The 23,906-nt window shown below is 40.7% G+C and overlaps 1 protein-coding gene across 1 annotated transcript in view; it reads right to left on the bottom strand.

The window, feature by feature from the left end:
* xpo4 (exportin 4) overlaps nucleotides 1–23,906 on the bottom strand; it is a 50,868-nt gene that overhangs the window by 26,663 nt on the left and 299 nt on the right. The window contains exons 2-7 of the mRNA XM_003456583.5: nucleotides 19,694–19,799; nucleotides 18,294–18,435; nucleotides 17,997–18,135; nucleotides 15,290–15,406; nucleotides 15,032–15,185; nucleotides 3,995–4,107 (exon numbers count right to left, since the gene is read on the bottom strand). Coding sequence (XP_003456631.2) covers nucleotides 3,995–4,107; nucleotides 15,032–15,185; nucleotides 15,290–15,406; nucleotides 17,997–18,135; nucleotides 18,294–18,435; nucleotides 19,694–19,799 — 771 coding nt within the window. The remainder of the gene's footprint in view (nucleotides 1–3,994; nucleotides 4,108–15,031; nucleotides 15,186–15,289; nucleotides 15,407–17,996; nucleotides 18,136–18,293; nucleotides 18,436–19,693; nucleotides 19,800–23,906) is intronic.

Consider the following 23,906-nt stretch of genomic DNA (forward strand, 5'->3'; position numbering starts at 1 on the left):
TGGGTGGACTGAGCGTCTTTTCAGCAGCCAAATGGCTTCGACATGCTGCATAATTATCAAGATAATTTCTGAGATATGTGCTCGTCCTCTCAGCCAGAATGGAGATCTCAACCTCTGCTCTGGGTGGTCACTAATAATCTGCCTCCAGTATTATCTCATTGGTTTGTAGATTCATTCTAGTAATTGTCAGTGAACTTACAGACTGACTCAAGCCACTTGCTTTAATGTCTGCCTTTGACTTTTATTTAGTTACCCTGCTACTTCCAATTTATTGCTGTTCAATTTAGGCCTTATTTGCATAGTTTTATAACTATTAACCATCACATTACTTTTGTAATTACTGACCTAAAGGACCATCCCTACTCTCAAAAGCTCAGTCCACATTAAGGTCAGATTTCTTATATTCCACATTCCAGGCAAGTCAAAGTTTAACCAGGAAGTCATTCTGAAAAGATTAATGGATGTTTATAACAGACAGTATAAACACTAATTTTTGGTTTTACCCTTTCTTTCAAGGCAAGTTTCAGCTACTGTGAAGGACTGCGGAAGTTCTTTGTGATCACCTGGCAGCTTGTGTTTCTTGCTTCCTCCTTCCATATAAACATGGGGAAAAAACAAGAAAAAAGAAACCGTTGACAGGAAAAAGTCCAGAGCTTTTAATTCTAAAAATATCCTGGATTGCTGTGAATTAAAAAAAAAATTTAGAAGACCGTTTAAAAAGAAATAAATAAAAATTAAAAATACTGGCGGCTGCCAGTGCTACCCCCCTCAGCCTCCTAGTAGATGCACATATGGCATCAGTTTGAAAATCCTAGGGGACATCTTTCCTGATGTATTGTGTTCACAAAATTTTAAGAAAACTTGACCTCTGACCTTGACCTTGAGGTTGTGGTCAGCGAGATTCGAAGACCTATGGTATCAATTTGAAAATCGTACATCGCCTCCTTCTTGAGTTATGGGATTCACAAACTTGCCTGCCTGCCTACCGGAGGGGTGGTGACGATACCCCATCAGCCTTTTACAGCTTAGGGGTAAAACTAAATAAATAAATCAACAATATGTGAAATGTCTCTGATCAACAATCAAACTTTTTTATCTGCATTCACAACAGCTTGTTTTTTTAACTCACAGCACCGATAAGCGGGGCAATGGAAGAGAGACTGACAGGCACCCACCCACAGACAGAGAGAGACTCCCAAGAGGCCCTCAATGGGACGAACTGTCTGTGTGTGTGTGTGTGTGTGTGTGTGTGTGTGTGTGTGTGTGTGTGTGTGTGTGTGTGTGTGTGTGTGTGTGTGTGTGTGTCATGGTTGGGTTACTGTGGTTGTTAACAGGGGCCCCTAATCCTGGGCTGGGTTCTAATCCTGCCACTGGACTGTGACCCTGATGGCGCGTGTCTATAAGACCCGCCCTCGACACACACAGACGCAGACACACTCTTTAGCATGTTGCCACTCAGGGACACACAGCAGCTGAGACAGCAGAGGATCCCATTAAAGTGAATAAACAAACCCAAACACACCTCAGATCCAAACAGAGGGTATGCACAAACATCTAGTGCACAAGCTCAAACTGTCAAACTGACATAATCCCGCAGAGATGGACGTGTGTTAGCAACACACATGAAAATGCAGACAACACAACAAGGATGATGGTGCAACATACGCACACAGACACGCGCACACACCAGCAGCTGACACCTCCACAGCAGCCTTGCAATAACAGACAGTTGAGCTACTAGAAATACCGCAGCGAGAGATGAAACGGGAGGTCTGAAAACTGAAACCGATGCAAAAAGCATCCCGCAGATTCCACCAGCAAAGAGAAGCTACGGAAAAACGACAAATATTTTTATTCGAGCCAAACGGCCGCGATCGGCAAATCAAGTCCTTGATTAGACTGCTGCAATTTGTACAACAAAACTGTGATTACATTCACTGCTTAGAGCCAATTAGAGTTAATGGTGATTTCTTTGTGATCAAAGTCGTGACAATCAGAGGGAAAACTTTCTGCTGTGTAGAGAGAAAAAAAAGAAGAAAAAAGAAGACTGAGACTGTCAAAGAGTGGTAATTATCAGGCAATGCAAATGAGGGCTTATGGGAGAAAACAAAATGAGTGTTTCAGCAGTTCAACAGCACCAACAGCAACAAAGCTCTCCAGACACAGCACAGGAAAATGACAGGATCGTAGTCGCAGTTGAGAAAGAAAAATTCATACCTCTGGCTAACAGGATATGCAGACATATAACCAATGAAATATCACATTCAGAATAATTCACTATTAAATAAATTATGACATTTCATTTTTCACATCTTAATGTGAATCATTGAACAACAATAACAACTCAAACTCAACTATATGGTAGTAGTTCTGGCATTGTGGACAAATGCTAAATCCTGATGTTTAAAAAAAAAAAGCCCCAACTTTTCAGCTGATGGAAGCATAAAGTGAAGACGACTTGACATGAATACAAAAAAAAAAAAGGAAAAAAAAAAACTGAAACTGAATGATTATGAAAACATGACAGAAGTGTTTGGTTTTGCTTAGGAACATCATACCATTATCAGGAGGGAGGGTCCCTTCGGTGCTAACGTTCCCCCAAGATTTTTTCATGTTGACTGGATAGAATCAAATAATTTCTGCAGATTTTTCAGTTTCTTCTTCAAAACTCGTAAACTGGATTCAGATCTAGAATATGGGGAATTCCCCTGATATAGTTAAGCTTCTGAAACCAGTGAGAGACACAATGCTGTAAAATGTTGGAAGTAGCCGCACACTGTAAAGAATAACACCCAAGATAAGCTGTGGCACCACTACAAGACTGATCTGTATTAAATGGCCTAAAGTATAGAGAGAGGGATCAGCCAGAGTCCAGATCACTGGTGATGCTGATGTTAATTCTACCGTCTGTAACTTAAGCAGAAATCAACAGTCACCCATCCAGGCCATTGTTTCCCAGTTAGCCACCTCGAGGCTTGATGTGTGACCACAATTGTAGAAACTAAACGATTGAAGCCTGTCAGCTCTCGGCAGTATGTCTGCAAAACTGGATGTAAAACCCCCATCCAAGAATTGAATCAGGAGTAACGGCCACCACAATCTGAAATAGTTTGGAACAATAGTCAGCAAAAGTTTTTTCTTTTTAGCTGCATCAAATTCTACATTTTTTGAGCCCAAAGCTTCAGTAGCATTTAGTAGAGATGTAGAGGACAGTTGGAAGATAAAAGGAAGGAGCCACATATGGCAGCAGGCAACTGAAAGGCTGTACAGTGAAGCAGTATCTGCTAACTGGCCGCCAGTGAGCATAGATGGAGGCTGGAAGGAAGAAGAGCTGACCAGTTTGTTCCAATCTTCTCATCCGCACTGTGTGCTCAGCCAGCGTGGGCCGTCTCTTAAAACACACGGAACAAAAATACACATTTACTTCACCGGGCGGTCCTCTGGACAGTAACACAATAACACGACCCCACGGCAAAGCACTCATAAATCTACTTAATGGTGCATTCAATAAACCCACAAAGCTAGTGCAAACTTAAGATGTGCCAAAACGAGGCGGTCAAACGAAATCCTTCTGCCCCACATGAAAAGACGAGTTCTCTCTCTTTGCTTATAATAAATAAACCGCCTTCTAGGGGTCAGGAGAGGAAAGGAGGAGACAAGAACAACACAATAAAGAGACAAAAATGACTTTGTTTTGGATGAAAACCTTGGAAAAAAAAAAGTCTTCTGGTGTACTGGTGATTCTGGTGGAGGCAACCATTGCTATACAAGTTTCATCAGATTCATCAGAAGACAGAATGTAAGCTACTGTAACAACTTCATGCATGCAAAAGTGTGCAGAGGAACTCATGATACTTCGCATCAGCGTTTAAGGTTCAAATTCAGGACCAAACACTTAAAAATAAATTAAAATAAAATACAAATTTGAGAAGCTGGTAGTGCTCTGGTAGTGCTGAGAAGAAAAACAGAAATCCAGCATGGATGGGATACTCACAGTGAAGAAGAGGTCCATGACGCGTGTGTCCAATAGCGCTTCTCTCCAGGACTCTGTGGGCTTAAGCGTGACGTTCTGCGTGGCCTCGAACATGGCGATGTAGTGGCGCCCCAGTGAATCGCCGCCAGTTAAGGCCAGCAACAGCATGAAGAGGAGGAGAAAAAGGAGGAGAGGGAGGAGTACCACACTCAAAAAGCACACTCTCAGTTGGTATTCTGGTTTCGTGTGACTGGCAGCAGAAACTTGTCAGTCAATTGTTAACCAGCTCTTCCTCTCATTGACCCTGTCAATCTTTATTCCACGAGTTTTTGTTTTTTCTAATTTTCTCACCCTGCCCTCCTTGGTGGCTTTGTTTTCTTCACTCTTCCTTCTTTCTCCTTTGTCAGCTCTTCATTTGCCACAGCTTTTACCCACACAGTAAATCTCAACTTCTTTCTCACACTTTTGCCCACTCTCCCCCTCCCTCTTCATCTGCTTTCTCAGACTTTCCCCAGTCTTTACCCTCTGACTTCGCCTGACACCTTCTTCCCTTCTTGTCCTCTTATTCACCCCTCTTCCTACCAGCCCTCCCTTCTTTCGCTGTTTTCTCTCTTCTGCTTCCTCAAGATCTGAAAAGCTCCAGACACACACTCGCCGCAGCCAATCCACACTTGGCCTCTTTGTCCACTCCTCTGCAAGACGTCCTCGAGACTCCTTACTGCCCTGAAACACTCCCCCTCCCTCCTCAGCCAATCACTTTGTCCCTCCTTCGGACTGCTTCCCAGTCCTGAAACCAAGCCGCCCCCCCTCATACTTCTATCACACTCTGTCCTCTCATGTCAATCAACACTCTTTTCCCTCATGAACATTTTTAAATGGTACTCCTTGGTCCTAACATGACGCTTTCTCTCTCCTTGTCCACACAACCCGACCTTCTCATTTGAAACCATCATCTTAAACCCACAATCACTCTCTGTTCTGAAGGCTATAAAAACCTTTTCATCTTAATGTCCCTCGTCTCCTTTCTCCCAAACAAATCTTTTTTCCACGCTCTCACAACACAGTCTCCTTATTTAAGACTTTCTCTGCACCCACAAGCTTTTCACAAACCCACAACACACACACTCTCCCTACACAGCCGCAACACTTCCTGCCCTTACTCCAAAACTCTAAAAACACATCCACAACAAGCTTTTTTATTTTCTCCTTAGCTCATCAACAACAATCCTCTTTACTACTCCTATTCAAGAGGCCAACCGGGGCTTTTCTCTCTGCTTAACCAAGCACCTCACAAAAACCCACAACACTTTGCACTCATCAGTCAATTTGTCTTGCTTCTATTAACCACCATCAAGAACCACTTCTTTGTTCCTTAAGCAAAAAAAAAAAAATTTGTCTTTTGATCATCAGCCTCCTACTGTAAAATACATTTTCACCACAAATCAAACAACAAGTAGGTTCCTTCTGTTTTCTGTCCTCCTGGCTTTTGGAAGTGCAAACAATCTCTTACCTCACTAGAGAACAATCCATCAAACCTCTCTCCTCATGGCCTCTCTGCAATCCTCCCTCCAACGCCGGCCTCGTCAAAACAAACTCCCACAGGAGGCTTAATAAACCTGAGATTATCTGTATATATCAACAGCTTCACAGCTTCAGCTGACGCTTTCATTATGAATTAATTTACTGAATATTTTTCTGACACGTGCTCTCATAACCTGCTTAAGCACATGGACAGATGGATTTTTCTGACAGAAAACAAAAGACACTATCCCAAACCAAAGGACGACATCAAATATTTTGTTTGCCAGAGGAACGGTTTAAGACCCAACCAGAATTAGCTCCAACTGAGGAGAACAATCGGCTTTCATGTGTGAAAAATTAATTTCCAAAGTTGCTACCAATTGCTAAATCCCAAGTTAAACCCAAAGGCTAAACTGGCCTATCCATCCATTTTCATAACTGCTTATCAAATTCAGGGTCATTGAGGGCAGGAGCCTATGTCAGCTGTTACGGGGTGGGGGGTGTGGATACACCCTGCACAGGTCACTAGACCTAACACAGAGAGTCAGACAAGCAATCACACTTACATTCAAGTGCACAGCCAATTTGGAATCATCAGTTAACCCAACATGCAAGTATTTGGACTGGTGGGTTAAGTCAGAGAACCTGCGCAGGCACAGGCAGGGCATCCTAACTGCACACCCAAAGCTGCACCCTCCCCTCAAATGAAACTCAGGGACACACAAGGTAAAACAAAACAAAACAAACAAACAAAAAAGATTCTGTTTGCTTTCTCCTTTGCAAGATATCATACTGAATGTTTTTTCCTTATGTTCTGTCACCTGCACAAAACACACTAAAAAAAAAAACCCGATCCATATCACTACCCTGCGGCTCAGTGACAGCACAAGGAAACTTCCATAGGAATGTTTGATCAAAGCCAAACGGCGACAGAGGCCGACAAGGTCACGCATTCCTGCCACACCAGTCGACAGTCACTCCCCGTGCACACACCCCACCACAACACACCACACCACACTTTTCGGCACAGAAGTTGGCACCTGTTTAAGGGCCTGTGGGATTGTGTGTCTGTGTGTGTGTGTTTGTGTCTGTCCATCCAATGCCTGGCTTTCAGGCTACTTTAAAAATAGTCGTGGCGAGGCACAGGACCTCTAACTGAACCTTAGAGGGAATGAGAAAGAGGTCAGATAAGTAGTGAGTGTTCCTCAATGACTAACAAACAACTGAACCATTTCATTCTGATTAAACGGTTTCCTTTCACGATTAGTTCCACTGAAAGCCCCTCTTAACTTGATTTTAAACACTCTTTTTTTGTCTACCCTAAATGTCAGTTGTCATGTTGGTATTATAAAACTAGCCAAGGTTGTTGCCTTTTAACGTTCCTTTCATGTTCTAAATCAAATTCCTGTTTGTCAATCAGTGAAAAAGTCCGGGAGAAAAAAGAATATATAATTATGAGACCGGAGATAAAAGGGAAGAAAAAGAGAAGCAGGTTCACGCATGGTCCTAATGCAAGTGCGGCTAACCTGCGACACGCAGATAGAGGCAGTCTCCTCAGGGAGGGACCACCTCTGTGATAAAGGTCGTACAAACACTCCTAAAGATCAAATGACTGAGACTACATTCACAAGACCTCAGGAATGATAACTACACAGCTACTTCAGCCATTTCACGCAGATGGACAGAGCAGTGATGTAGTCTGACAGGCAGAATTAGAGGAAAACTGGAAGAAATGTAATTGGTTTGAACCCTGCACTGTATTGGATTAAGAGCAGATTATAAACACTAGTGCTCAGCAATACATATAATCTTTACAACTTCCAAGCAGAAGACTGAAAATAACTTGTAAGCAACTTTCTAGGAAAAAGATAACATAATATAGCCAAGTGCAGTATGCTTATTAACACTTTTTATACGTGTGCAATTCCCTTGTAATGAAATGGAATTTTAATTATTTTATTTGAAAGTAAATATTTAAGGGTAGGCCCAGTAAAATAAGTCAGGTTCTTACAAGACCATATTATGGAGTGGAAACATTTTCTCCTCTTTCTATATCTTTATTTAATAGTCCCCATGTTGCTGTGCATGATGTTCTTTTATTCAACTCTTCTCTTATTTTACCAATATAAATGCGATAAGGACTGTTTTCTCTTAACAGCTTACAAGAAAAAATACATGCCATCACAATTATAGGCCATCACGACCTTACAATCATCAAGTCTAACTTTTTTTTTTTTTTCCTTTTACAGTCATTGTTCAAACATAACTTTCAAAAGGAGCGTCTCCTCTCTTGTAAAATACCTGGAAGTTGGGTAAAGTTAAAAGACTCCACTACTCGACTACTTGCAATGTAAGATGGGGAAATATTGCTTGTTTAGCCACAAACTTACCAAGAAATGACACAGTACATAAAATTACTTACAGAATAATTTGTCACCCTTCCTGTGAAGCACCTGAAATTATGTAGTACTTAAAATTACTTGCGCATTACCTAAAATTAGTAACACATTATCTAAATTACAGCATAATTCTTTCTTTGTTTCCTGTAAAAACATTACTTGTTAACCCCTTATCACTTTATCTACCTTTAAGTATTTGTAGGTAAATATAATGACATTACATTTTTTATATATTTGTAATAACTGATGTAATTTATGACCGTTAAGCACTGGCTATTAGTTTGGCATGGCTCGTGCATGTTCTCTGGGTTTACTTATAGATGTGGTACACCCAATATGTCCTTTGTATAAAAGAAACTATGGCCAATTTTTTATTTCCTCACTTAACTACGATTAAAACATTTATGTACTTTTCTAAAGCAGTTACATGACTTAAAAGTTACAGTTTGAATACCCTCTTCTCATTAAATGTTCACTCACTTCACGTTCACTGCTTATAAACAGAGGAGCTTGCTAAGCTGACAAGTGAATTTACAACTTCAACAGCTCTTTTAAAAACAAGAGGGGAAAAAAAAGATGGTTTGGATGAGTGTGCGTTTGTGTTTGTGTGTGTGTGTGTGTGTAGCGTACATGCCTCCAGGATGAGTAATATACATGGAGTGACTAGGACATGTGGCTGTGGTTTGGTGGGTTTTTAAAAGGCATCACCTGCTACTATATGAACTGTTCCAGCAGGCTCAGGAATAACCACAGTGACACGTCAGTTTTCCCACTGCAGAGATAAGATGTACTGACAGACACACACACGCACACACAGCCGATGTAAACCACTGACCACAAGAGTTTAAATCAAATACAAATGAAGAGATTTGAACACCCAGAGCTCTCACATGTTGCTTCCAAAACTGCAATCATACAGACATTCAAACCAACTTTGTAATACCTTAATTAACTCCAGCCAACAAAGAAACACTAATAAATCAGAAACAGCTGGCTGTTCAGCACTTGTGGATGCACACCACCTCAGCCCAGGTATTGTGCATCAAAGCAGCGCTCCCTTTTTCGAAACATGAGGGAACAGAGTTGCAGTTAAAAACCATCCTCTTTCGCCTCGTGGGCTATAATTCAATGTACACTGCTGAGCAAAAAAGCAACCGCACGACTCAAACAGAGCAAATGTGGGCAGATTCCTTTCATAGCGCACTGAGCAGCTGAATTATGTGCACCACAAGTCCAAACAACACAATGTTTCAATGCCAAATCTGGTTTGTTGATTTTGTTACCACATGCTACTGAAAGTGAACAAACTATAAATTTAATAATATGAACACTAATGGTACGTTGTCAGCTCCTTTTAAGATTTCTAGAATAAAAAACAAGAGTTAACAGACGGAGGGTCTATTTATGTTATATTTACGAATATAACAGTAGCCAAGGACTGACTTAATCATTCTAGATAAGAAGTATCAGAAAAGTTCTTACATTTTGTTTCGTGTCATTTCTTGCTGTAGCTTCATGAAAGCCTAAAAAATGTTTTTAAATAACACTGTTGGCAACTAATGCTAAAACTAAACTCTTCTTATATTAAATTGTTGGGATGCCGAATTTTATGAACACTCTTTAAGATGTTTCAGATTGTAACACAATAGTGAACTCTTGTAGGGGCACGCAAAAAAAGGACTATGCCAGTGAGGTTTTTTTTGTTTGTTTTGTTTTTTTAAATGCAAATGGCTAAACCAGCCAATAACATGGCGGCAATTCATTGCGTAAGTGCACAGACATGGTCAAGACAACCGACTGAAGTTCAAAGTGAGCAGCAGAATGGCGAAGAAAGGTATTTTAAGCGACTTTGAATGTGGCACGGTTGTTTGTGCCACTCGGGTTGGTCTGAGTTTTTCTGAAATTGTTGATCTGCTGGGATTTTCCCACACAACCATCCTAGTGTTTACAGAGAATTGTCTGAGAAGGGGAAAATATTCAGTGAGCAGAAGTTCTCAAGCTGATAGAAAGACTTGAGAACTACAGAAAACCACACCAGGTGCCACTCCTGTCATCTAAGAACAGGAAAGTAAGGCTACAGACCACACTGGCTCACCAAAATCAGACCACAGAAGATTGGACAAACACTGCCTGCTCTGATGAGTCTCGATTTCTGTTGTAACATTCGAATGGTAGGGTCAGAATCTGGTGTAAACAACATGAAAGCATGGATCTATCCTGCCTTGTATTAATGGGTCAAGGTGCTAGTGGTGGTGTAATAGTGTGGGGGATTTTTCTTGAAACACTTTGGATCCCTTAGTACCAACTGAGCATTGCTTAAGTATTGGAATACTTTAAGGAAGTATGCCAATACTTGCTTAAAGTAACAATACTTAAAGTATTGTTGCTGACCATGACCCTCCCTTTATAACCATAGTGTACATATCTTCTGATGGCTGCTTCTCACAGAATAATGTGCCATAATGTCACAAAGCTCAAAGCATCTTAAACTGGTTTCTTGAACATGACAATGGAGCTGATTGTACTCAAATGGCCTCCACAATCACCAGATCCCAATGCAATAGAGCAACCTTTGGATGTGGTGGAACAGGAGACTGGCATTAAGGATGTGCAGCCAAGAAATCTGCAGCAAGTGTAAAATGCTATCATGTCAATGTAGACCAAAATCTCTGAGGAATCTATACAGCACCTTATTGAAACTCTGCAATGACGTATTACAGCACTGCTGAAGGTGAAAGGGGTCCTGAGTGTTAATTACTTTTTGCTTCCTTTATTCTCTTTGTGCTCCTTGCACTGAGAGCATGTTCTTTGAGTCCAATTTTTAACATACCAGAAAAAACAATCAATGCCAGTATTGAGGATTCACTTTAGTTTGGTTTTCAAATGGCTAACCAATGCCAAGTTTCTGCAACTCCATGACTAAAATGATTTAGCCCCTTTGCAACAATTCTATTTCAGCTTCACATTTCCAACTCCTTCACAACATTAGCTACTTGCAGACAAAGCACCTTGCAAATCAGCATGACAGTATTTGTGTGACTGTTTTAAATAGCCAACAATCAGTCCATCTCAGCAATCAACGTTCTGCAAGCCTAGACAACCTTGATGCTGGAGGATCCTGGATTAGCAAGCTTCTCCTGTATCCTCTATTCATTATTGTTGATCCAGACTGAGGATGGGTCCGCTGCTCAGGAAGACTGGATGAGAGTCTGCCAGTGGCCGTGTGAAGACCGCAGCGCTATGCTAAGGCACGTGGTAGGGTTTAAGTGATATATCCTGTCTTAAGACTCCCCTGCAGCCCTGCCATGTGAAATAACAGTCCAGGAATACTTCCTCAGCGATGCCACCCCTCCCTTTCTTTACCCCAATATTCTTCTACTGTTTGGCCCCCCCATCTGTTTACACAGCAGTTGTCATTAATTCTCCCTCTACTGAATTAAAGCAGTAACACAGCAATTACACCACTGTGCTCAACGTCAGCTTGTTTTTTCAAGACCAGGAAGTAATACTGTGTGGACAAGGCTATGAAAGTTACACCACAGATGGTTGTATATTAATTTCATTGATGACGCACAGCAAGAAGTGAAATGATTAGAATTAGAAACAGAATATACTTGAAATCTCTCACAGCCTTGAAAAACGCACTAGCTGACTAAAAGTCCATCGGCATATGCAGCATCTGTATTCTCCCTCCCACCTGTGTTTAGACAGTAGTCGCTAAAGATTCGCCATACAGGTCAGGGCCAAGGCAAACATCCAGCATCAGCTTACACACTCCTAATCCTAACCTTAACCTGAGGGCCAAAGTGACTACAGACTGATCCTTAAAGACCAGAAAATAGCAAGTCACGCAGAGACAAGTGGCTGGATGACAGTCGTCTCTTCAGTACAAGAATAACTCCTATTCAGGCAGCTGGGGGTAATTATTTCTCAGAGAAGTTAATGCCACTTTTATTAAGCTTCACAAACATGTGTAAATAGTCCTAGTGTCATATCAAAATTTAGACACTGTCAGAGTGGCAGAGGCACAGAAAGCCGTGCTTTAACTTGAAACAACTTGACATCCAGGGAACTGATAGGCCGTGAAATCTACACATTCCTCTTGAGTGAGGAAAAAAACAGATGGGTAAAAAAAAAAACAAAAAAAAAAAACTATGAACCGCTACAGAGAAAAGCCCAACTTAGACTGATTGCAAAGACAACCAAATCATAAGGAAAAAAAAAAAATCTACATGAAACAAACACTCAGGGATGGAGGCTTATCCATCTGTTAGCTCAGAGAGCCATTTACAGCACCTGACTGCCGCCACAGCCTCGAGGCCCGAATGCAACCCTGGCAAGAGTCAAGCTCAGTGTGGAGTGACAGTGTCCTACCAATGCCTGAGGAGCGTGTCTCCACCAGATGACACCAAAGCCAAAGGGCCAAGCTTCAGACGGCGGCGAGGACAGATGACACGCATGCCGCTCGGTTCATCTGAGGGAGGGAGGCTTTTTAAAAAGGCTCTTTTGAACTAGGAGAGAAGTGCGTGCGCTGTTGTGTGTGTGTGTGTGTTCATGTGAAAGGTAGTTGCTGTCAGCCTTGCAATTAAGGAGAGGCCCCCTGATAACCACACTGGCATACGTTCGTCGCCACGCAGCAGCACAGACGTGTTGTGACACTTGCAGACAGGCGATCGCACTTATTCGGGACTCCCAGTGGTCTTCATCAATCTGTTCCCCTTTTCAACAACAGACACTTGAAGACATCACATACGCTCACATGGACATCAAGCAGAATACCACTTGATTTAAGAATTTAAATGTTATTTTTATGGCCCAAGACAGTCCACTGAACATTTATGACAACTCAACATCAAGAAACCAGAGAACTACAGCTCTATTTGCACGCAGCTTATACCGTGATTTAAATATAAATGATGCAGCTATCTTTGCTTCACAGTCATTCAGGCTAACTGAAGCACTTTTACATGTTCTTCTGGTCGCAGTTCAATTTAAAATAACATTAAGCATTAAAATATCAACTTTAAAAGTGATTACATTTGTAATGTGCAATGTACAGTCTCATAGGATTGACTGTAAAATTTTGTTAATTAAATTATTGTTCAAGAAGTTGAACAATATTCACCTCTTCTGAATAAACAAAAGATTCAAATTCTATTAAAGTCAGGGTGTGCAAAGATGAAAAATTCCTCAATACTACTACATGAAATTTTATAATAATATCTGGAAATTTGATTATAAAAATAATCCATTTGCATTTATAAATAGAGTCTGATTCTGGTTAGAAGGCTTGGGTGGTATCAAGCTATAAAATGGTATTTAGGTATATAGATAGAATGGTACTTGTTCCAATAAGATGACACTGATGTGCCATAGTGAGATGATATATTGTAGTGCACTGCACAAAACAACACCTAAGCGCAGCTTCCAATGAAGGAACATCCAGCTGAGCTCAGTGAGCTGTGAAACATGGGGCTGCAAGTTGCAAATGAAGCGTAAACTGTAAACTTTAAGTATTTTGGGTTTAGTCCTGTTGACAGAAGAGAGCCAGCCAGCCCAAACAAAGTGCTGTAGACTATTTGTTGATAGAAGAGTAAACAGAGCAACACTTCTGGATCTACATTTAGCCCACTGACGTGCTGATGGTCTGCTCCCGTGACAAGTGTCATCAGGGGAGAAGTTATGAGCTTCCCTAACTAAAAGGAAGAAAATGATCAGTGTAGCTAACAATATGAGTGCTAGCATAAGCAGCCATATTGTTAACATGCCTGTACTGAATGTGGTCATGCTATGCTGTGGTCCAGCAATTGTCATTTTATCCTGCTATTACACGTAACAAATGCAGAAGCCTGGTATGTGCACTGCAGGCAATCTAGACTTCTAATTACACAATGGAATTTATATTTAATCATCAGTTATTTTCTATTAGTTGTAAGCTCATAATCTGAACCTAATAGGTCCCTTACACGTACAACAACTGCTCTGGAGGCTTCGTATAGACACCCGACACTAAATTCAAATTCAACTGTTGTCTAAAATTTGACTGTGCTCACACACAAACAGAAGACTTAAAAGTGTATCTTTGAGAGCGCACACGTATTGCTTCGAGCGAGCTGGGCATACCAAGGGGAGCCTCGACAAGCTGAGCCGGGGGTGGTGGTGTATTGGAATGATACGGGGGATGGACATACAGACACCTCTTTGAAAATGATACACTGCCCTGGCTGGCAGCAAGCGCCACTCCAGATCCCCTCAGACAGGCAGAGAGGATGCCAAGCTGTTGGGATTTAGACTGTAATGAGCATGGCTGCGCACACACTAAAACATATACACACACACACACACACACACACACACACACACACACACTCTAAGTGGCTAAGTCGACTCAACAATGCAGCCAACTGCAAAGATAACACGGATGTGTGCAAAAGAGATGAACAACAAAGCAAAACTGATAGACCGATATGAATTCCTGGCCAATGCATACCAGCATAGCCACATACCAATACCAATTAGGGTGGCCACAGTGAAGCTCTATTTACACTAAAAACACGTAAAAGTACACACAAATAAAAACCTACACTTATGAGGACATTCCCCTCAGTCTCTTCCTAAAACCTATAACCTTCAGAAAAAGGATGCTTCCAAACAAAGTCAACTAAAAATATTTGGGTAAATAAAATAAAAGAGGGAAGGTCTGCAAAAAACAGCAGACAACCACGTAAACACACACACTTTTTATATATAACATCATAATACTGTTCAACTTTCCCAGTTATTGCCAAAACTCTTGCACTCAAGCTGTGTCTAACAATGTTTTCAGATTTCAGCTCATAAACTGACATAAAATGTTAAATATTATCATAACCAGCTGAAGCACTACAAATATACTGCACTTTTCTCCATGACTTCCTAGACCTTATTATTATCACTCCATCCTATCAAACATGTAACAAGGTTACCAAAGACACAAAACAAAAAGAGTGTAGTTTGACTGTAAGCTCAATAGTGTAGCTGGGTGAGCCTGGTTTTTCCCCCCTGACCTTCATGTGTCAAGACTTAAAAATTAAATTTTTTGATCATGGACTTTCCAGCTTCGCATCAAACCTCTTGGTCTCTTAGAAAGAAAGGATATAATTGGGAGGCAGGAAGTTCCAGCTGAGGACGTGATTGGCCAAAGCCAAGTAGCGCTGGAAGACCGAAGACATCTGGGCATTGAGGTTTTCTCGGCGGCTGAACTCCTGCAGTACCTCCATGGTCATCATGAAGATCTGGCGGAGGCCATCCTCCTAGAAGAAGTTGATGGAAGAACAGATGGATGCATGAGTTAAAGAGCAATAAAGTGAATACGTCAGGAGAGCGTAGAGGACAGGTGGGACAGTGGGGGACAAACCTGGAACAGTCGCTTGCAGTTACCGTGGAACTCCATGCTGAGGCCGATGCTGCTGGTCTTACTGGAGCTGGAGAACTCACTGAGCAGAGCGGTCAGGATAGAGCAGGCCAGCGTTTGCTGCAGGAGAGAATGATTGTATGATTGTGGAGATCAATGATTACATAAAAAATTACACTAACATCCATCTTTTTCAAAGATTATTTGTCACGAGCTGGAAAGAAGGCCTCATGTGAAAAGACCATCTGCTAACTGCAAACACGGATGATTAAAGGGCGCACGTTACAGTTATCCCCAGCTGCACTTTTTTATTCTTGGAGTCTAGTAGGGTAACTTTACATGATTGACAGTTTCGTTATTCTTTATGCAGCTCACTGCTCCAAATAAAGCACCTGTCTTCTGATTGGCTGCACTTTTCAAACAAAAGATTTTAGAAGTGGTTGGAGAAGCTTTGCCGACAGCCAAAATGCAACATCCTATCTGAAGCCTGAGCTTTGGTTTACAGGAATTACTTGTATACACACTGATCTCATTGTTTAAAACTGTGGACATGTTTATTATGAGAAACTGCAACTTTAACCGTGAAAAACATCCGTAAGTGTATACGTTTTAGAGTGTGCTATTGATGAATGTCCCGCGATACACAAATTGAAGAAGAAGAGAAACAAAAACAAGTTGTGGTTGGTAACAGGAGCACTAACTGGACAGCAGAGAAAACAAAAAATGAGAAAACATTTTGTTTTGCCTTTGGGATGATTAGTTGGCAGTGACGTTCCAAAGTAAAATTGTCTATTTACATATTGAATAATTACATTAATTTTCATTTACACAAAAAAATCTCAATATCACAGTGTACACACTGTGATCTATGAGCTTTGTATGAGCTTGTCTATGGACCAGCAAGAAGAATTCCAGTCATCACTGGATATAAAAAGGACAAATCAACCCATTATATCCTTAAATTTCTTGTTCATCCAAAGGATATGGATGAAGAAGCCATATATCTAGAAATGCTGCCAACTTCTCTCCATTTAAAATGGACTGAAGAAGAGTGGAAAACTGTTCTATGGTCAGAGAAATCAAAATTTGAAATTCTTTTTAAAAACATGGATGCCACATCCTCTGAACTAAAGAGAGGAACCATCCAGCTTGTTATCAACACACAGTTCAAAAGTCTGCAACTCTGATGGTATGGGGGTGCCTATGGAATTGGCAGCATGCACCAGTGCATCAGTGCTGAAAGGTATCCAGAGGTTTTAGAGCAGCATATGCAGCATATGCTCCCATAGACATGACGCCTTTTTCAGGGAAGGCCTTGAATATTTCCTAAACCACATACTGCATCTATAACAAGAGCATGGCTTCACAGTGGAAGAGTTCAGCCGCCGAAGTGGCCTGTGCAGACCTTTTACCAATTATAAAAACAATTTGGAACATAATTCAATGAAAAATACAACAAAGACCCAGGACTGTGAGCAGCTTCAATCCTTTATCAGACAAGAATGGGACAGCATTCTTCTCCCAGAGGTCCAGCAGCCGGTCAGTTCCCAGATGTTTACACAATGTTGTTGCTACACAGTGGTAAACAAGGCCATGTCCCATCCTTTTTCTGTGCTCTCTTGTGAATAAAATATTGGTTTATTAGATTCAGTTTTTACTGACATTTTACAGTGTTTCAACTTGTTCTTGTAGCACATCTGATAAAGAAGTCATAACCACAAAAGGGCTTTAGGGCCAGATTCAAATGACTGGGGGAATATGGTGTCATTAGAAGATGACCATTTGGGGGATTTCAGCCCAAACAACAACAAATAATCTTGTGCATGATCAGTAAAGGTCAGTCTGATTTGTAGAAAAAAAAGAAAGAAAAAAAAAAGCACTTTTAGTCCTTTACACAACATAGCTGCCTTCTCGTATGAGAAACAAATGAAGTAGTGCCACCTACTGGATTAGGATGATTTTTTTTCTTTTCAGAGCAGCATGCTGAAGTCATGTGATTATATGTCTTACATATGGGAGACAATTATTTTCCATTTATGGATCAAAGTTTCAAAAAATATGGTAAGGCGCACAACTACTCTGGCACTAATTTTATACCCTGGTATGTTTTTTGTTTGTTTTTTTCCTTTTTTCTCTCATAATAGTCACACGAACACTCTGCAGCACCAAACTCAAAAACAGCTTATCAAAGGACAGGTCCTCGATGTCCTTTCTTTTCACCGCAAGAACATGCCTGAAGCTGCTTTCTCAACATAGCCTTTGTGCCATTTCTTTCTTTCTTTTTTTCCCCCAACTGTGCTGTAATCTGAGCCAGATCTGAACCAGGGAGCCAATGCAGCTCACCAAGCCCCAAATATAACAGATATGAATCAAAGCTTTAACCCAGTTTTACTAACAAGGAGTCTTATTCCAATACTTTCCATTGATTGTGCCCATCATTTGCAAAGTTTGGATAACTTCTTCCATCTTTTTGGACAATTGATCAATTATTCTGAAAGTGTATTAATGTGAAGTCTATGATGAATCCCAGGTGGTAAATAAAAAAAATGAAACCTCATATTTAAAATAAACAATCAAAGACAAAAAACTTTTCTCTCTCTCCTGTTTAACCAGATGATGATGAATGATTTTGTGTACATTGTAACTAACATCACGTACTCTATAGGCCACTGAGAGCTACTCATGTATTATTCAGCTGCGTCTCTCTCACCACTGCGGGGTTCCCGCTGCTGATGAGCTGTCCGACCTCGAGTAAGATGCTTTTACAGTTGATGCTTTTGTCCAGCGAGCCTCTCTTCACGATGACCGCCACAGCTAGCAGGATCTGCTCACGCACATACTTCTGCAGGCTAGAAGGAACAGGAAGGCATTCTGATTTATTTTTCCTGCATCCAAGACATTAAGTTCTACTGGCATTTTTGTAGTGAAGTCTGTAATAGCTCTACATATTTAATAATATAGTGAACCACAAAGATTTTGTAATGCCTTCATTATTAATCTTTCTTACTTGGGTCTCTGCAAAACGTAGGTGAGAAGGAATGCCCGGAGTGACTCAATGCTGGTCTTTTCCAGCAGGATCCACTCCCGCACGACAGCCTCCATGATGGCTGTGGCTGCCTGGAAAAGCACATAGTCCACCTTACTGGTCTCTGGAGAGGGAAAAAATAAAGGGACAAAAGAGAAATATTAGAAATGAAAAAGATAGTGGGGGGAAAAGGTTGAAAATAACGGATTAAACACTGAAAACACTTTGCAAATTCTGAAACAAACAAAAAAAGACTATGTATGGACATGCCAGTCTAGCAGGCTCTCAGTACAAAGTCATGGTGGTGTACTTCATTAATAATGTGGTTTGGTATCATCTTGCTGAAATAAGTAGTCTTTCCAGATGGCATCAGTTTATGAAATACTCCATCATACTGGCACCAACAATCACGTCATGATGAAAGTCACAAAGTCTCTTCCCCATTTTGATGCCTGATGTTAACTTCAGCATGTCATCTTGACCATGTCTACATGCCTAAATACACTGAGGTGCTTCCAGGTGACTGACTGTGACCAAGATCCAAGTTTCTCCGCTTTAGCCTGAAATATTTTCAGAAAGTTTCAAATTTCAGTTTTTGATTGATCAAACCACAGCTTTACTTTAGCCCAGTCTCCCTTGCACTGAGCTCTGGATGTTCATAGATAAAAGTCCACCAATATCATGAAAAAATTAACTTGCGGTATCTGTCCGACATCATCCTGAGCCCATACAGTCATTTTTAACCACAAAATCAGGTTTGCTTTCAATGCAATGCCACCCCAGCGTCTATTCAGGACTAGTTATTTTTTTTGCGTGTACATTTTAATTGTTGAACTATGCAGCTGCTCACACAATGGGGAACTTTCTCCATTCATATTTGTCAGAGCCACTTTCTATAGGCAATTATGTAACCATTTAACCCTACTTAGTAGACAGTTACACATGGGGTTTTCTTTTAACATGAGACAACAGAGACACTTTTTTCAAACTGTTATTACTGTAGACTCTGTACCATTAGCAATTAAAAATAAGGTTCAAATCAGTAAAATTGTACAGTTAACACAATGTCCACGTATCTCTGGCGATGGGGTTTGTAATAAAAAGCCAATTAATACTGATATTTATTTTTTTCAAAGCTGTACAGCTCATATGTTCTCATACAGTACATAAAGTCACAGATCAAACAATAATAATATTCTGCACACATGAGACTCCACAACACTAAAAAGTCTAGGTCATACCCACAAACACCACAGCTGAAGGTTTATGACAGAAAAAAAACAAAAAAAAAAAACAGGGGAGAAGACACTGAGGCGCCTTTATAAGATAAAATCATATTTATAAAACAATATGCAAGTTAAAATATTAAAATCAATGCTTACCCAAGATGTGCTTGCAAATGGCAAAGGGGGACTTTGACTTCCTGAAGGAGAGGAATACATGTTCAGCATGCTGTCTCTGCTCTGTGCTGACCATAGACGGCGGTGCCTGCAAAACACAAAACAAAGTCAGTTTTCTGCAAGAGAGGTCGAACCATTTAGTACTCAGCTTTTAAACAGGACATCAACTCTTCTCCACTGCATGACTTTGAATTAAATACCACCTTCAAAGCTTTGTTTAACAGAAGATGGTCATTTTCGAATGGCTTAACTTGTTAGCACAGTGCTGATAAGAAGTATATTTACTTCTACATCAGCTTTCAAAACCAGGTTTGCAAATTTGCAACATTAGCTCTAATAAAGCTGGTCTGTATGGGAGGTTTCTAAAACCTTTTTTAAACTGAGGATTAAAGGGTTAAGAGCTCTGTGATAAAAATGAGAGACGCCCCATGTAGTTATTTAAAAGCAATCAATAAAATCTTATTATGTAATGAATGGGGAGCCAGTGTAATTTGTCTGGGATTGTTTTACGCGTTCCCCGTGAGTTGCCTGGTTGCTGTTTAGTACCTGCTGTAAACAGGCGACAGCTGCATCACTTAGAAAATAACAGAATAGGGTGTAGTAGTAGTGTGAGGACACTGAGGGGTGGAGAAGTTGTTCAGTTATGTCACTCTGCAGTGTTGGTCAGACCTTCGCAATATTTCAGAGACAGACTTGCGTAAGTCTTAACTACAATTTTGTTGCCCAGGAAAATAAAAGGCAAACAAATTGTTTTAAACTACTAAGGTATGCGATAGAAATAAACATTTTAAAGGCAATATGATAAAATAATCATCTGTATTCTCCCTGATGTTAGGATTATTGTTTGTATTTGTGAAGTGTTGTTTTATCAAATTTTAATTTTACTTTCAAATTAAAATCAATAAAGTCATATACAGCCATAGAGAAATTTTTTTTTTTTTTTGAGGAAACCTTGTTCCAGAGTAAAAGTGCCAAATAATGGCTAATAGCAAACATTTGAGATATTTGACAGGACACTACACAAATGGATTGAGTTCTGTTTTTTTTTTTGTTTCTGTCTTTGTTATTAAATCTAATCAATCAGTCAATCCATTCCACTATCTAAAAGCTTCTTTGCTATTATAACTGAAAGATGAGCCCTGACTGGCAGCCACTCACTCAGCTCGACAGCATTGCCCTGCAGACAGAAAGCATCACTAAGATTGGAGACAGTACACAGTACAGTATGTACTGTGTACGGAGGAAATGTCTCATTAGAAAAATCAATACTATCGTAAAACTTGGCAGCAAATACTGTTTTTGTACTTTACAGAAGCACACAAAAGATAACGACAGAAAGGCTTCATAAGAATGAAAAATCTTACAACTCCAAATACACAGAAATAAAAGTGAGATAGCGCAACACAGAAATTTCTATTGAGCGCGCTCGCCATGATACAGCTCAGCAGGAAAGTCACATTCCAGACCTAATTGCAGTAAAAGCAGCTCTGCGGCGAAAGGCAGCAGAGGAAAGAAAGGCCTTTTTATCTGAGAGTGCACACACGCGTACACACACACACAGACTTCATTTTTTAAGCCACATAATCTACCATGATCAGATGGCAGACAATGTACTAATAAAATAATACAATCTATTATTTCCCTTGATAGTAAAACATAAATGTAAAACAGGTAAAGCTGCCACAATGACACGTGGTGAATAAAAGGCAGAGGAGTAAAAATCAAGTCAAAATACTATGTTAGAAATGTACTGTTTATATTGTCAGCAGCATATGTAGCAGGAGTAGCACCACAGACAACCACTGTTGTGGGGTCAAGCTGTGTCTACATGTTAAGCATATCTCAACTGCTATAGGGTGAAAGGCACAGCCCACCCTAAACAGAGAGACAGGCAATCATTCACTCTCACATTTCCACCTACAGACAATTTAGAATCACCAATTATGCTATCATGCACTCATGAATGTCTTTGACCTGTGGGATGAAGCCAGAATACCCAATCTCCACACAGAAAAACCCCAGCCAACTGGGGGATTCAAACCCACTCGGAAGTTGCTAACCAATTAGTGAAATTACATACACTTCATTAGCAGGGACAACATCCACAATTAGTCTAACAACACATCTTTAAAAGAGAAGAGGGTAGATGAAATAAGCTTAGATTTTAGGCCTGAATCAATGAGAGGCACAAAAATGACAAGAAACAGCATGTAGGCATTTAGTCATAGAACCGGAAAGGGAGTGTACGAGGTGTGGTCGCACTCCTGACATTTAGACTAAAAAAACAAAAACAAAACCCCAGCGTCAACTGGGCTCTGCTTTCTAGGATAAGAGTGTTAGACTTGCCATTCATTTAAATAAATGTTATGTCTTTTATAAAGGGCAAAACCTTCATATTCAGCTTTTGTAACTAAAAACAAAACAAAATTATTTTCTGGGATCCTAAAAGAATTTCAACTCTTTGGGTCAAAACATTTTACTTTTGAGTTTCACCGCATAGTAATGTTACCATCACCTCCCAAGGTGTAGTACTGTATTTAAATGAAAAAGCAAAGATACTGCTGACTTCATAGCACACATTTAGAAAAGCCATCCATTGGACCTACATCGATCACTCGGTGGGCTGGTTCTGATCCCCTGGCTGCATGTATGACACTCCTATTCTAGAGTGCACTAGTCTCAAAAAAATTAACCTGATAGGCATAATGTTAACATACTCTCACACCCTGGGTTAATATAGACAGTCACTTTATTAGGTAAAACTGAAAATATCTAATCAGCCAACAACATGGCAGCAACTCACTGCACTTAGGCCATGGTCAACAGGACCTGCTAAAGTTGAAACGATGCATCAGATAGGAAAAAAGGTGATTTAAATTACTCTGAATGTGATATGGTTGTTGGTACCAGAGTTTCCGAAATACTCAGACCAGCCTGGTCTGAGTATTTCGGAAACTGCTGATTAACTGCCATTTTCCCCACACAGCCATCTCTAGGTTTCACAGAGAATGGCCCAGAAAGGACAAAACATCCAGTGAGCCCCAGTTCTCTGGATGAAAATGCCTTGTTGTTGCCAGAGGTCAGAGTAGGGAAGTCGAGCAGAGTAGCAATAACTCATAATGAGGTCTCTGAATGCACATCACACCAAATCCTGAAGGAGATGGACTACAGCAGTAGCAGCAGATGGAAACAGAGACCAGAATTTGTACAGAAATTTGAAAACAAAAGTCTGCTGTGACATTCGGAAGGTACGGTCAGAATTTGAAATCATGGATCTATCGTGCCTTGTATCAACGTTTACCAAAGGAAATGATTCCAGCACCTTGCTAAAGGTTTCCCATGAATAATTAAAAGTTCTGAAGGCATAACTAGAGTCCAACTCGGTACTAGCAACGTGTACTTAGCCAAGTGACCCGTGTGTTTGTGTGTGTGTGTGTATACATGAATCCATAAAACAAGAGGAGCCGCTGATAAGCAGACATCACGAAGACACCTGCTGCTGACTGAAATATGAACATTTAGGACTTGGGCGTTTGCTAGAACATATTGTTCTCCTAAGTCTGCATGGCATGAGAAAGGGCGATTTTAGTTTTAAACCCTAACAAGATGGCAGAAAGTACGAGCAGACTGCAGCTAGCACTCCGACTCATGACATGCACATGGTTAGCCACTTGCTCTTAGCTGAAGTATTCAGTCTCTGTAGCAACTGAGGCTGTTACGAGAGGGGGACAAAGGGTCAAACACTTGATGTGAGCGAGTGTTGGAGGAAGCACGGGATAAGCTAGCAACAGTGATATCGAGTACACCGCACCGAGATGCTCAGAGTACAAAAAAAACTTGATGTAACGGCTGAAAGGGCACCGACACGAACGAACCGCTGAAGTTTCTGGAAAACTGAGCCACATTGGAAAGCGTCCAAAGCGGAGAAATATTTTAAGGTGAAGGGAACGACCGGGAACAGCGGGAGAAATGTTTGGAGAAAAAGCGGAATACTTTTTTTTTCTCTGCGGGATGGAGAGAACCCAGGCGCTGCGCCACGCATCGCTCACATTCTCCGGTAAAAACTGAACACATTAAACAACAACCGGGACCAAAAGGACCCCCGCCGGAGCCCCCAACCGCCTAACTCCACCCAAGACTGAGTTAAGATACGTTCACCGTCCCTCTCAGGGCCGCAGACCGGCAGTGAATGTCT

Source organism: Oreochromis niloticus, linkage group LG16 (assembly GCF_001858045.2).
Source record: "Oreochromis niloticus isolate F11D_XX linkage group LG16, O_niloticus_UMD_NMBU, whole genome shotgun sequence".
Lineage (NCBI taxonomy): Eukaryota > Metazoa > Chordata > Actinopteri > Cichliformes > Cichlidae > Oreochromis > Oreochromis niloticus.